The sequence below is a fragment of the Anomaloglossus baeobatrachus genome, chromosome 5 (assembly GCF_048569485.1).
Source record: "Anomaloglossus baeobatrachus isolate aAnoBae1 chromosome 5, aAnoBae1.hap1, whole genome shotgun sequence".
NCBI lineage: Eukaryota > Metazoa > Chordata > Amphibia > Anura > Aromobatidae > Anomaloglossus > Anomaloglossus baeobatrachus.
This window is the reverse complement of record NC_134357.1, coordinates 424,673,770-424,689,391: the sequence shown is the minus strand read 5'-3', so window position 1 is coordinate 424,689,391 and position 15,622 is coordinate 424,673,770. Positions and strand designations below refer to the sequence as shown.

Here is a 15,622-nt window from a genome sequence, read left to right as displayed (position 1 = left end):
CTTATGGAACACATGATCTTATTTATCACCTTCACTATAAACAAGTATTAAAGGGACTCTGTCACTAATTAAAGAGCAGCATAATTTAGAGACAGACCCTGATTCCAGCGATGTATCACTTACTGGCCTGCTTTCTGGAGCTTTAATAAACCCCTGCTGATGAACAGTGATTTTATCACTAGAGAACTAGTAAACCTGCTGCCATGTGGACCTCAACATGCATGAGCTCTGTAAAACTGCGCCACACCCACCAGCGCTTGGCACCTTTCTGCCCATGCAGTGTACACAGAAAGCTGCCATTCAGTGGTGTGGGTGGGGTTACACAGACATCAGCATAAAGAGAACTGCTAGATGTATAGCAGTTAAAGTGATTTTTTTTTTTTCTTCAAAACTGCATCAAGCAGCCTAGTAAGTGACTCAACACTGGAATCTGGGTCTCTGTCACTACATCATGCTGTCATGTGGAATAGCAAAAATCTGGTGACTAACTAGTGGAACTAATTTACTTTTAACACCCTGCCGCCACAAAATTGCAGGGAAAACAAAAAGCTGATAAGAACCGCGCCCGCGTAGAGGAGAACTTCCTAAAGCTTACACATGTGCAGCGCCAAGAAGCCGCACAAACCCGACGCGAAGAGAAGAAAAGAGCCGAGAAAGAGCGCATCATGAATGAGGAGGATCCCGAGAAGCAGCGCCGGCTGGAGGTGAGTTTTGAAGGTTGAAATGTCTATACCTTTTAAAAGTGTTGTGTTGTCAGAAAAGGACCTATTGTTTTTGAGGTGCAGATCATTTTTACAAAATAGTAATGGTTTTTTTTTCAACTAGCTTTATTGCATTGGGAAAGTGCCTGAATGTTGTCGTAAAGAATTAGGAAAAGAAATAAAATAGCACTTGGGCGCTCCTTCCTATTTCCTGTCTGCTTTACCTTAGCTGGTTATCAAAAATAGAGATGACGCAATGTCATTTTTAAAAATGTATTATTTTTTTTAAATTATTTAAATAAACACAAAACAATATGGGGACTCCATATTTTTTTATAAGGTAATGCATACAGCTAAGGGCTGGTATTATCAATTCACAGCTTATTTCAATCTCAAAAGTATTACTTTGATTGCCACCGCACCAGGGCATTCAGGAAGAACCAGGCAAAGCACCAGAATTGGTGTATCTAATGGATACGCCACTTCTGGAGCGGCTGTGGGCTGTTATTTTTAGGCTGAGAGGTTCCAAATAACCATGGGCTTCCCAGCCTGATAATACCAGCTCCAGCTGTCTGCTTTACCTTGGATGGTTATCAACAATGGGGCAAAGCCCATGCCATTTTTTAATTATTATTTATTTAAATATTTTTTTTAAAAAAATGACGTGGGATCCCCCCTATTTTTGACAACTAGCCAAGGTAAAGCGGACAGCTGAGGGCTGCAGCCTACAGTTGTCTACTGTACCTGCGCTGGTTATCAAAAATAGGCTGGACCCAATGTGTTTCTTTTTTTAATTACCTATCCAGATTTGTTTGCTGGGCATTTGTCCCCATTTTGCTTCCTTTTGTAGCTTCTAGCCCTTACTAGACCATTTTACAGCACAGAAGTTCAGGTTCCACATTGACTTTTATGGGTTCCGGGGGTCCAGTTCCGACCCTGCACCAAACTTTTAACTAAAGCCTTGCCAAACCCAAATGTCCACAGGTCCGCTCATCCCTACTGATAACCCCTGTATAACAGCGGATAACATAGGATCCATCAATCAAAATAGGCCATGTCACAGTTGACCCATTTCTTCTCTTTGCATAAGCTCATTACCTGCTTCAATACAAAAGATAGGGTGAGAGTCTATTATATAGACATCTATATATATAATTGCCTTATTCTGTCTGTCTGTCTTGCTCCAAAATTCTGTCGTTACTGTGACAAGCGTCTCATTGGCCGCTCGCCTCGGCTCCGCCCCCCCCGCACGGATTGGCCTCTCGCCCCGGCCCCTGCACGCATTGGCAACTCGGCCACGCCCCGCCCCCTCACACATTGCACGCTCGCTCTGGCCCCGCCCCCCGCACGCATTCCCCGAACCGATACGGAGCCCCGACTCCCAGGTGAGTGCTGTACCCCCGGGAGCCCACACCAGCGCACGCCGGCAACCCAGCCGACACATACCCTCGCATTGCTGGGGTTGCCGGTGTACGCTGGTGTGGGCTCCCGTGCGTGCGGGGGTGGGGTACGCTGGTACCCATGGTACACATCGGGTAATATTGTGTAGCATGGTTACCAGCGTATGCCGGCTCCCTGCCCATTCAGATCGTTGGTCTCCCGCTGTCACACGCTGATGCGTGCTGCACAGCAGGAGACCAACAAGTGACCCAGCACTGTCTCTTTGAATACTTACCTGATGTGTACCATGCTTACTAGCATACCCCGACTCCCGGCACACGTACGCTGATAACAATGATACACATCAGGTAACTATGGAAACCGCTTCGCATAGTTGCCCCCTCGGCCACGCCCCCACCCTCGGCCATGCCCCCCGCTCGGCCACTCCCCCCCACACGCTGCCCCCTCGGCCACGCCCCCCCACACTGCCCTGCTCGGCTACGCCCCCCACTCTGCCCCCCTCGGCCATGCCCCCCACTCTGCCCCCCCTCGGCCACGCCCCCACATGCTCGGCCACGCCCCCACCCTTGGCCATGCCCCCGCTCGGCCGCTGCCCCCTCGGCCACGCCCCCCCACACGCTGCCCCCTCGGCTACGCCCCCCACTCTGCCCCCCTCGGCCATGCCCCCCACTCTGCCCCCCCTCGGCCACGCCCCCCACATGCTCGGCCACGCCCCCACACGCTCAGCCACGTCTGCCCCGCTCGGCCACGCCCCCCACACACATTGGGCACCTATACACCTCCCCCCAGGACTACTCCACCTATCAGACACCTCTCCTCCAGGACTACTTCTATTATACTCCCCTTCCCCAGGACTACTCCTCCTATTATACTCCTCTCTCTCCAGGACTACTCCTCCTATTATACTCCTCTCTCTCCAGGACTACTCCTCCTATTATACTCCTCTCTCTCCAGGACTACTCCTCCTATTTTACTCCTCTCTCTCCAGGACTACTACTCCTATTATACTCCTTACCCCCAGGACTACTCCTCCTATTATCCTCCTCTCCCCCCAGGTCTACTCCTCCTATTATACTCCTCACCTCCAGGACTACTCCTATTATACTCCTCACCTCCAAGACTACTATTATTATACTCCTCTATCCCCAGGACTACTCCTCTTATTATACTCCTCTACCCCCAGGACTACTCTTATTATACTCCTCTACCCCCAGGACGACTACTCCTATTATCCTCCTCTCCCCCCAGGTCTACTCCTCCTATTATACTCCTCACCTCCAGGACTACTCCTCCTATAATACTCCTCTCCCCCAGAACTACTCCTCCTATTATCCTCCTCTCCCACCAGGACTCCTCCTCTCCCCCCAGGACTACTCCTCCTATTATACTCCCCTCCCCCCAGGACTACTACTCCTATTATACTCCTTTCACCCCAGGACGACGACTCCTATTATCCTCCTTTCTCCCCAGGACGACTACTCCTATTATCCTGCTCTCCCCACAGGACTACTCCTCCTATTATACTCCTCACCTCCAGGACTACTCCTCCTATTATCCTCCTCTCCCCCCAGGACTAATCCTCCTATTATACTCCTTTCACCCTAGGACTACTCCTCCTATTATCCTCCTTTCTCCCCAGGACTACTCCTCCTATTATACTCCTTTCTCCCCAGGACGACTACTCCTATTATCCTGCTCTCCCCACAGGAATACTCCTCCTATTAGACTCCTCTCCCCCCAGGACTACTCCTCCTATTATCCTCCTGTCTCCCCAGGACTACTCCCCCTATTATCCTGTCTCCCCAGGACTACTCCTCCTATTATCCTCCTGTCTCCCCAGGACTCCTCCTCCTATGATACTCCTCTCTCCCCAGGACTCCTCCTCCTATTATCCTGCTCTCCCCCCAGGACTACTCCTCCTATTATCCTCCTCTCTCCCCAGGACTACTCCTCCTATTATACTCCTCTCCCCCCAGGACTACTCCTCCTATTATCCTCCTGTCTCCCCAGGACTACTCCTCCTATTATCTTCCTCTCTCCCCAGGACGACTACTCCTATTATCCTCCTGTCTCCCCAGGACTACTACTCCTATTATCCTCCTCACCCCCCAGGACTACTCCACCTATTATCCTCCTCTCCCTGCAGGACTACTCCTCCTATGATTCTCCTGTCTCCCCAGGACTACTCCTCCTATGATCCTCCTGTCTCCCCAGGACTCCTCCTCCTATTATCCTGCTCTCCCCCCAGGACTACTTCTCCTATTATCCTCCTGTCTCCCCAGGACTACTCCTCCTATTATACTCCTCTCCCCCCAGGACTACTCCTCCTATTATCCTCCTGTCTCCCCAGGACTACTACTCCTATTATCCTTTTCTCTCCCCCCAGGACTACTCCTCCTATTATACTCCTCACCTCCAGGACTACTCCTCCTATTATACTCCTCTCCACCCAGGACTACTTCTCCTATTATACTCCTCTACCCCCAGGACTATTCCTACTATTATACTCCTCTCCCTCCAGGACTACTCCTCCAACACACACACACACACACACACACACACACACACACACACTGCACAAAACATACCTCCCCCCAAAACATACACACCCACACAAACCGTGCAACACATACAGCACCACACACACACACAATGCTGCAGACACACAGCGCTCCACAAACAACACAACACACACACACACACACACAACGCTGCAGACACACAGCGCTCTACAAACAACGCAACATACAAACAACACCGCTCTCACACACCCCCACCCAGAACATTTACAGCGCACTACACAAACACTGGCAACTACAGACAACATCTATATATATATATAATATATATATATATATATATATATAACAAAAATCATACAGTAACTACACAATAAATTCTAGAATACCCGATGCGTTAGAATCGGGCTACCTTCGTGTGTGTGTGTGGATATAGATATAGATATAGATATAGAGAGAGTGAGAGATAGATAGATATAGAGAGAGTGAGAGATAGAGAGATAGATAGCGAGATAGATGGCGAGATAAAAGATAGAGATTATAGATAGATATAGTTTGGCTATGTATACGTATTGTTTCCTAACACAACAAGAGGACAGAATCTAAAAATTGTGATTTAAACAACTTGTCTTTTTTCTGATTCCTCTTATTATAATTCCTAAAAATGAATACAAAGATAACCGTCTGTATATATCCTGCTATTTTGTCTTGTAAATTGCTGATTGATAGTGTTTTGTGGGTTTTAACCCGTTCCCGACGTGACTTGCATACGTCATGTTAGGTACAGATGTATGGCGCGAGTCCTCTCTATAGATAGTGGTGTCAGTTGTGTTACACAGCGACCAGAGCTAGGGTTAGACCCAGTTGCGTTTAACTACTTATATGTGACTGTCACACTTCTTTTCATATCTATCCAGGAAGCCGCCCAGCGCCGGGAGCAGAAGAAGATGGAGAAGAAGCAGATGAAAATGAAGCAGATTAAAGTAAAGGCCATGTAACAGCTCAGCCAATCCTCACCCCGTCCCCTCCCTCACTGCAGCCTGCGTCAGGATAGCAGAGGGAAACTAAAACCTCATTTAGGAACAGTGTATCATTGGATATGACAGCAGTTCATTGTCTTCCCACATAGGGCCTTTATGTAAGGTTACCGGTAGCAGGGGCCTGATAACCTGGTGTCCTCCACCTTGGTATAGGTATCTAGGCCATAGACTGTTAAGCTGTAGCGTTAACCACCCTATTACCCTACACAAACCGGAGGACAACTACCCCATCATCTCATGCAATTGCAGCAGCATAAGAAACATGAACCCTATGAGCACTGCACGGTTCAGAAAACTTTTCTACATGGACCAGCGATCCCACCGTCTCTTCCTGAGCCTCTCGGGCTGGGATAGAAGACTTCTTCCAGCTACAACTTGGAGTTTTACTCAAAGCAATGTGAAGTAATGAAGCATAGTAACATTACACAGTATTGTATATCATGTTCTTGATGTTTATTGCACAGCACCACATGTAGGGTCTGGTGTATAGACAACCTGACTCCAACCATAATGTGTCTGGTCTGGATCACATGATATTTCAGTGGGATAAGCGGTGCCAGATCAGCCCTGGTGGTCGCTTATCACATAGGATTCGACCACTAACATGACAGCTATCTTGGACCGTGTGCCTGAGTGTTGACAATGTTTTACAAAACTTACGGCCAGAGGACTGGGTCATGCTGCTCTCGACCTGTTCTTTAGAAAGGTCCTATTGTCTCACAATACCCTGTCCCTACATCTAAGCACCTGCCCGCTGATACGTAGGAGCGATGGCACACAAGTCTTCCTAGATGAGGTTCCCATAGCGTACCCACTACTGCCTTGCTCTATCCTGGCAGCTGTTGTACTGCCCAAGGTAAAACGCTGCTGAAATCCTATATCCTGTAATAAAGGCCTCCGATTTTAGGTTTTCTCTACTTCTGTATAATAATCTCTTCCCCGATTTATTTTATAAATCTAATTTAACAAAAAAAAAGTATTTTTAAGTTATTACAAAATATTTCTATAAAACAGAACAGTGGGGTCATTCATGGTGTCCACCTGCAGGGGGCAGTAGCCACAGTGAGCATGGATTGCAGATACTACAGAGTCAGAGGCGTATGTGAAATGTAAAAACACAATACACACACTACATACCCCCAATATATCTGTTTCTATACTAACAGTGTAACAGATTGTGGATTTCAAAAGGTGGCGGTTATTGCTCCAGACAAGGGATATGTCACCCAGCTTTCCAAAAATCCTGATGGGCAGGTGAACCTGAAAAGTATGGACTGACTGTGTCCATAAATATGACATTCAGGATCTTTGCAAAGGTGGAGGACATGCACTCTGAATTGTCACTGTTACTGATATGTGAAATTAATAGTGATGGCCAGCTCTTAATCCTCGCTGGGGAAAGGAATGCTGGGACCCCACTGACCTGGAGAATAAAGGGGCTGCAGAACTGTGTTTCCACACAGCAACGCTTGGCTGCACAGCTATTCCTGTTCATATAAATGGAGACGTACAACGTACATGGTCAAGGATCTGGGGTATCGCTTTTTTCTTCTCAGGATTGGAGGGGGTCTTGGAGAAAGGAAACATTCAATTATTAAGTTAGGACATATCAGTGGGGGTCTCAAAGGTCCTGTCCCATTCATTAGATTAAGAAGGGTGAATGATACCTGCTGATACATGAGTGTTCACATGCGAAATTAGCAGACACCACTTCATTAGCTCTCTCACCTCTCCTACAAGGAAGTGACTAATGCTGTAAGCAATGGGTATATCCTGATAATGATGGAACATCCCTTTAAGAATGCTCAGACATGGCTGGAAAGAATATAAACAGACTGAATAATAGTGGGATATTCTAACGTGACTCTCTGGGTACCACGGGTACCACCAACTCCTTGGCTCTCAGCTTATGGACGTCAGATTTTATAATATATATATAATTTTTTTATTTTTTTTTGTAAAGGAAGCAGAAATGTTTTTCTAATCATAGACGACCCTCTTTTAAGCTCATGGTCTAGCACTGCTTACAGCCCCCCAGGGTACTATCTGTATAAGCCTGGTAAATCAGGAGATATGTGCTCAGTACCCCGGTCCCACTAGTGCTGTGCTTCGTCTGCTCACAGATCTCCCTCGTCTTATAATGAACCCTTTACAGTACAAAAGCTATGCACAATAGAAACTTATTACATAGAGATTCGATTACATATTCAGAGTTTGGCCACTATGTAATGTAACTTGATGGCATGAAGACTTGATACATTGTAGGTGCGGATGGCACGGGTCCTGAAAAGTGACAAAGTGCAGGTGCAGCCGTTGCATTCAGCTGTTCCATGTGTTATTTATATCTGCCTCCAACCAATATAGCACCTACTATAACTAGTAGTTACCCAGCTTTTCCAGAAGAAGAGCTATAACAGCTGAGGGGATGCGTTACAGACGTTGTTTTAAGGCTAGATCATTACCAGATTGGCGTTGGTCCGCCACGCTCACTGATTGGCTGCAGCAGTGACCTCATGTAAACAATGCACGGCGCATAGCTCCGTACACTGTGTAGTGGCTGTTCTCAGGTACTGCAGCTCAGTGTCTATTCCCTTGAATAGTAGCCGATCTATTAGACCCCGGAGTGGCCACTACACTGTGGTGTTCTGCGCCCTGGTTTGTTTACATTTGTCCACTTAATGACAGCTTATCGGGGAGCCTATGTGCACGGATAGTGCTGTTTTTGTTGGAATAACCAGACTTTTTTCCTCTCCATACACCCCCTTTCATGTGAAATGCCGTTTTCCTCAATGGCTGATGATCCTTGGCTCGTGCATGTACACCAGCCCCGTCTGTAAGCTTTCGCAGCATTATGCTTTCGGCCGAGCCACCAGACTGTCTCTATCACTCGCTTGTGTGACGTTATAAAGAACATGATACAGGTCGGTATGTAATTTGTTACATGGTGGAGCCCCATTGTAATACCTTGACTTAGAGCTGTAGATTATATGAATATATAAATTCCCCACCCTACAAATCTACAACTCCCACCATGCACTGGCCTAATGTCTGGGGCATGCTGGGATTTACAGTTTGTAGCTGAAGGCCTTATAGGAGACTGATGCATGATGGGAGACTACAGCCCTCGCTCACCATAAAGCCATGGTCCTATATGCAGACATGACTGTGTCCCGTGCTCGGCGTCACATTGCACAGAATTGTGATTAACATGATTGATCTATGGTAGAATGATGTCTAGCAATAAAGGAGAAAGAATCTGAATTAGATACTCAGGAACTCAATATCCAGCTGCTGCTTTCATGCACAATGATTGTGAATAGAACGACTGTCAGCAGTGGTCTATCCCCCTTCCCTGATGCGCGGTTATGTGTCCTCTTGTGGATAAACGGCAGCTATTACCCACCAGGATGGTTTATACTTGGCAAGTGATCATTAAAATGGATGTAATAAAATAAAAAAATGTTTTGTGTGTTTCTTATAGTATTACCTTTTTATTATGAAATCCCATATTGACCACCACTTAGTAGGGGGACGGGGGTTGGCCAATATAAATTATCCTTAATACACCGGGTACAGCACTCTATCTCTGGCAGTCCCATAGACAATAAACATGGCGGTGGTGCCTATAACGGACCATTACCCCATTCAAACAGGTGCTGAGCCCCCACTCATTTGATATGGATAACTTAGCCAAAGGAAAGGTCATCAATGTAATGTGCATAGAGGCTAAAATTTACAAAAACATTACCTTTCTTATTTTACTGCCAGTATAATACTCCACAGCATCATTCTTAATTCTGCCAGTTATAGTGAAAGCTTAACCAGGCTCTCCTAAAGTCAGGGGCAGTTAGTTCTTACTTTAGATTACTGTATAATACCTTGTGGAAGGATGACCCCTCCAAGAATGTAAAAACACTAGAACTGAGGGGACTGCTCATGGCTCAAGTGTACCGAGGCTGATTTTCCACGTGAGGAATCTTAAATCTGCATCTAGGCCCGACTTTGGGCAAGTTAGGATAAAAATCTATATCCGGGTGTGTTCATTGTTACACAACTCCGTGACTTTTAATAGGGTGGGGGGGGAGGCGGTGCCTTGTCTACACGCAAACAAATTAAAGGGAACCTATCAGGTCCCATATGCCTTGTAACCTACAAGCAGGGTGATGTGTGGCCTAAAAACCCCTTCCTACACAATCCCTGTCTAGTAATCTTGTGCAAAATTTGTAAATAAAAAAAGTTTTATAACTTACGTGCCCCCTATATAAATGAGCAGAGGGACTAGTCCCAAGGGCGTCGCTTTGCCCCGTCTAGAAGGCTACGCGAATGAGAAGCACGAATGTGCGGGATTTCCAGGCGCTGACTAACGTCGTTTATGTAAATCCATGTTATCACACCCACAGGGATGTGATACCACGGAAAGAGGGCAAACTGTGACTAGTCCCTATGCTCATTTACATAGGGAACACGTAAGTTATAAAACTTTTTTTTATAAATTAATATTTTACACAATATTACAACACAGGGATGGGTAGGAAGGGGTTTTTAGGCTAGACATCACCCTGCTTGTAGGCTACAAGGCATATGGGACCTGACAGGTTCCCTTTAACATCATTCATGTGAATAGCTTTAACCCTCAACTGGTGATGTGGGGGCTTCCTATACCCCTGTGTTTAGAAATCTCTAGTTTTTACAGAAAATGCAAATATCAGATTTGTTTTAATCAGTTTCTTATTGGCAATTGATTACACGAGTATACCAAATTTTTGACACCCTCAAGTATTGGAAAATGTAATACATTGATGATTCTTACCAGCATTTTCCAATGAATGCCAGCTGAACAAAATTTCCCTGGGGTGTGGCAAACCCCACCTCACTATTTGTGGGTTAAAGGGATTGTCAGCACAGAATAACTGTTCAGACCAAGTCCAGGTGCTTGGTGCCCTTTAAAGCAAATTCATGGCCATGATGGCGCTGTGATGCTGATTACATGGATACCTGCAGTGAAGGAATCCGATCTTTGGTTGTTGAATAATCTTCTAATATTTTCATGATGACGTAATCTGTGCATCGGGCTGGGACTTAGGGAAGGGTCTTCGCCCCCTGCCTCATTTTTCTTCTATAGATCCACTGATTATTCACTGGCCTGCCTCCTTTTTGAAATTCCACGCCACCATGATTAGAAAACAGGATGGGACACATGGAAGTCCCTTAAACATCGTTAGTTAGCATATAGTTGCTCCCTAGAAGAATAATATGAAAGACTGAGAATGAAAAGGGAGTAGCAACCGAAGTCATATGTTTGAGAGGTAAGTTTCAAACAAGATCAACTCTTGAAATGAGCTTTACACATCTTTATTAAGTACAAAAAAATGGGCATACTGTGAATAGCATATAGAGTGATCAAAAATTACAATTAGAAAGTGAATCACATGTAGGTATCAGATAAAAATCCAGAGCAATGCATTAGGTCTGGTGGGTCACCATGGGGGGTAGAGGCAGAGTTAAAGCAGACACGTGTCCATTACATCATAGTTATAGTTGCACGTCATCATTATAAAATGCATTCCTGCTTACCCATGGTGAATCCAATCCAGAGTAACAGCACCGCACCCCAACGCGTTTCGTGGTCTTCCTCAGGGAGCTGCGACATGGTGTGCTGCAAGAGCGGTCTTTTTATCTGTGGCCAATTATCATGAAAAAACGCCGACCGCCCATTCAGGCCGCATGGGGGGGGGGGCGGGATCCCATCCCGAGCGTCAGTCATCAGGCCGTTCCCGGAAGTGACGCGGGCACCATAGTGTCGTCACACTGTGCCCGCCCCATCCCGTTAAGGAAGTCGTCATTCAAAGACGCTGAGGAGACAACACCGCGCATGCGCGCCATGGGTGCAGCCATTTTAGAAAAGGGCACAGAAAAGGTCAAACTGTACAAGGAGCATGGAGATGAAAAGGGGCTTTGGAATAACACGAACAGTATCTGGGGGAACATGGGGGGATCCCAATATCTATTTCTACACTAAATATGAATAGTTAATAGAGAAAAAGGGAAAGAATTTTAGATTCCCATAAGTATATACATTTCACCACTAGTTTTGCCAGTGCACGATATGTGCTCACTATCACAGTAAAAAGGAGATTTTTATAGAGATAAATCAATAACGATGTTATACACTCATGTATCTAAACTACCAGATATTGTATCATCTTGTAAAAAGTTAAAAAAGTGGGAAGGGAGAGTATATCAGGAATTTGACATGATGTGAACCCACGGCTCCCATCCACAAAAATGGAGATAGAGTCGGAGTCTACATCAGGTAAAATACCTGCCAACAAGATAAAACCAGAACAAAATGTAAATCCTAGATCATTGAAAACATCCAATAGTGGATAATACACATATTTTACAATATTTAGGTACATAAGATGGATAATATAAAAAGAAATTCCGTTTATTCATGCTTGTGAAGGGGGCCATCTTGAAAATATTGAAAGATCCAATGTCCAGGACAGATGCCTCCATAAAGGCCTCTTGCTTTTGATGGGATGCCTCATCCATGCCACTTGATCATGGATGAAAAACAAACTAAGCAAAAATGAGAGAAAATAAATTAAAATTAAAAAACACGTAGAAAAACACACCATTAAAAACAAAAACGGGAGAGAGTAATAATAATTTGACAATTGATATCATAAAAATGGTGCAAAGGACAGTTTTTTGTTAAGTCCAGAGGGAGTCATTGTCCCTAATGTTACAATCCAGCGACATTCTAATTTCGCCAATGCCTTTTTGTGATTCCCCCCTCTTATTCCTAATTTTAGCTTATCAATTCCTCTTACTTTCAAGGAGGAAGGGTCGCAAGAATGGTATAATTTGAAGTGTCGGGGGATGGTTTTCAGGGCCTCGAGATCAGGCACCTCCCTTGCAGCAATGATGTCTCTAACGTGCTCACGCACCCGGACCCGAAACTGCCTTGATGTTAATCCTACGTATAACAGCCCGCATCCACATTTGGCTGCGTAGATTACGTACTCGGTGCTGCAAGTAATGAAGTGCCTCATCTCAAAGTTCCTTTTGCCATCTGCCGACACAAAAGTTTTTGTCTTCTCAATATTGCAACATGACAGGCATGTTCCACAAGGGAAACATCCCCATCGGGGTGGTCCAACGTCAAAAAGGGAACGAAATCTTAGGGACATAGTGACTATGTACTAAGTGATCTTTTAGATTACGATTCCTCCGAGCTGTCAGTGCTGGATATTTAGGAAGCACTGTTCTAAGTGATGGTTCGATCTGTAAAATTGACCAATGCTTATATAATATTTTCCTAATCTCCTCCCACTGATTATTATAGGTCGAGATGAATCGAATAGTAGTATCTTGATGTTTATTTTTGTCACTATGTATGAGGAATTGATCTCTAGGCGTAGTTTTGGCTCTATGATATCCTCGTTTAATGTCCCTTAGACTGTAACCTCTATCTCTGAAACGGTCTTTAAGATCCAGGGCCTGATGTTCAAAAGAGTCGTCTGTAGAACAGACTCTCCGTGCACGCAAAAACTGCCCTGTTGGAATTGCCCTGATTGTGGAGGGTAAATGTTCTGATGATGCGTGCAGGAGACTATTCACTGAGGTCTCTTTTCTAAAGATGGTAGTTTGGATTGTTCGGTCAGGTAATGTCATCACCTTGATATCCAAAATATCCAATTCTACTGGGTCCCATTTATAGGTGAGTCTGATATTTAAATCATTGCAATTTAGGGATGTGATAAATTCCTGTAGTTCAAGGTCGGTTCCCCTCCAGAAAATCAAGATGTCATCAATATATCTTAGCCAGCACTGCACTGGGGAAGCGGCGCAGGCCCCGTCACCAAGAACCTCCCTCTCTCACGACCCCAGAAAGGTTTGCATATGACGGGGCGCACGCCGCACCCATTGCAGAGCCGCGGCTCTGGAGGAAGAACCGATCCTTGAACAAAAAGAAATTGAGGGTAAGTATATATTCCAACAGTTCCAAAATCAAGTTCTGCATTTCAATATCACAATTGCTCATCCGGAGAAAACACCTTGCAGCGGCCATACCATCGCAGTGCCGGATACATGAATATAGAGTCTCTACATCAACTGTCACCAGCAACACACCACTATCCAAAGAAATACCATTGATCCTCCTCAAGACATCCGAGGTGTCTCTGACAAAAGAGGGCAGCTTTTCAACTAATGGATGTAAATAGAATTCAATAAACTTGCAGATGTTATCGCAAAGCCCTCCGATGCCAGAGACAATCGGACGTCCTGGGGGACACAATGGATTCTTGTGTATTTTTGGTAATAAATAAAATGTGGGCGTTACTGGGAACTTGGTGTGGAGACCCTCGTATACCTTTTTTGTGATGACACCACCTAGTAGGGCCGCCTCAAGAATATCCTCTAGTTCAGACTCAAACCCTTTGATGGGATTAGCAGATAGTGGAGTATAGGTGTCACGATCTCGTAACTAAAGGCCTCACGTTCGTACATATCTGTGGGCCAAATTACCACATTTCCCTCTTTGTCCGCAGGTTTGATCACAACTCCCTCTAACGATCTCAATTCATTAAGGCTTTGTGCGCACTAGAAATGTGAAGTTTCTCAAGAAAATTTCTTGAGAAACTTCTGGGAGTGGAAGATTCCGGACCTCCGGAAAAAATCCGCACCAAATCCACGGTAAATCCGCATGCGGATTTGCCGCGGATTAGCCGCGATTTTGCCGCAGGTTGTTCCCTGCGGATTTTGCAGGCTATACTGCAGAAATCCGCAGGTACCTGCGGAAAAAATTGACATGCTCATTTTCTCAAGAAATTTTCTCAAGAAAATCTTCTCAAGGAAATTTCTTGAGAAAAATCCGCACAGTGCGCACAGCTATTTTTTTTGTCTCAGAGGATTTGCTGGGAAATGTCTGCACAAAGATTGCAGACATTTCTCAAGAAATTTCAGCAGCAAATCCGCGGGTAAAACGGCCTAGTGCGCACATAGCCTAATTGCTTTTTTATGTTTCAAAGAGAGATTGTGACCACTCGTAGATCTCTTAAGGTTCCGTAGATCATCCAGAACTAGCTTATTAAAAATGTCGACCTGCAGGGAAAGGGAGAAAGGCAGGAGAGTGCGGATAGATCGAGGTGGGGAATTTACCTGAAGGTGTACCAGTTGATTCTTCCTCAAGTTCCTTCAAGATTCTTAATACCTCCAAGTCCTCAGATGTTAATTCTTGGTTATCCATATCACTTTTTGAGTGAAGTTTGCACAGGACCAATTTCCTGGCAAATAGCGTGCGCATTGTGATTCTGTCGGCATTCTGCAGGTCTAAGGCTATATGCGCACGTTGCGTACTAGCCCTGCAGAAATTTCTGCAGCGATCTGAAGAGCACACGTGCGCTTCAAATCGCTGCAGAAAATGTCCGTAGAGAAAAAAAAAAAAGCCGATTCCATGCGCTCTGCCTGCAGCTCCTGCCATAGACAGTGCAGGAGCTGCCGGCAAAGCGCACGGAAGAAGTGACATGTCACTTCTTAGAACGCAGCGCTTCGGGCAGCAGCCGAAGCGCTGCGCTCTAAGACGCCACGTGCGCACGGCCCCTGCACAATCTCCATAAACTGTGCAGGGGACGCAGGACGCATGCAGTTACGCTGCGCTACAAAGCGCAGCGTAACTGCATGTATTTACGCAACGTGCGCACATAGCCTTAGGGAAAATTGTGCTGGATGTGGCGCATGCGCAGACTGAGAATTCAGTTCAATGACCCTTAAGCCAAAACCTTGATCTGCACTTGTGCCACATCTGGCACCATTTTATTGAAGACAGTCTGTAGAATCATTGCACACTGTCTTCAATAAAACATTGTCGGAGGCCACACAAGAACAGATCAAGATTGCATCTTATTGAAGAGGTAATTGAGCTGAAAGCTGTCTGCACATGCGCCGCATTTGG

General features: G+C 45.5%; 1 protein-coding gene across 2 annotated transcripts in view; it reads left to right on the top strand.

Moving 5' to 3' along the window:
- Positions 1-9,121, top strand: part of CCDC47 (coiled-coil domain containing 47) — a 96,624-nt gene extending 87,503 nt beyond the window's left edge. For both annotated transcript variants that reach the window (XM_075350323.1, XM_075350324.1), the window contains exons 12-13: positions 537-704; positions 5,539-9,121. In XM_075350323.1, coding sequence (XP_075206438.1) covers positions 537-704; positions 5,539-5,619 — 249 coding nt within the window. In that variant the 3' untranslated portion in view covers positions 5,620-9,121. The remainder of the gene's footprint in view (positions 1-536; positions 705-5,538) is intronic.
- The last annotated feature ends 6,501 nt before the right edge of the window (positions 9,122-15,622 follow it).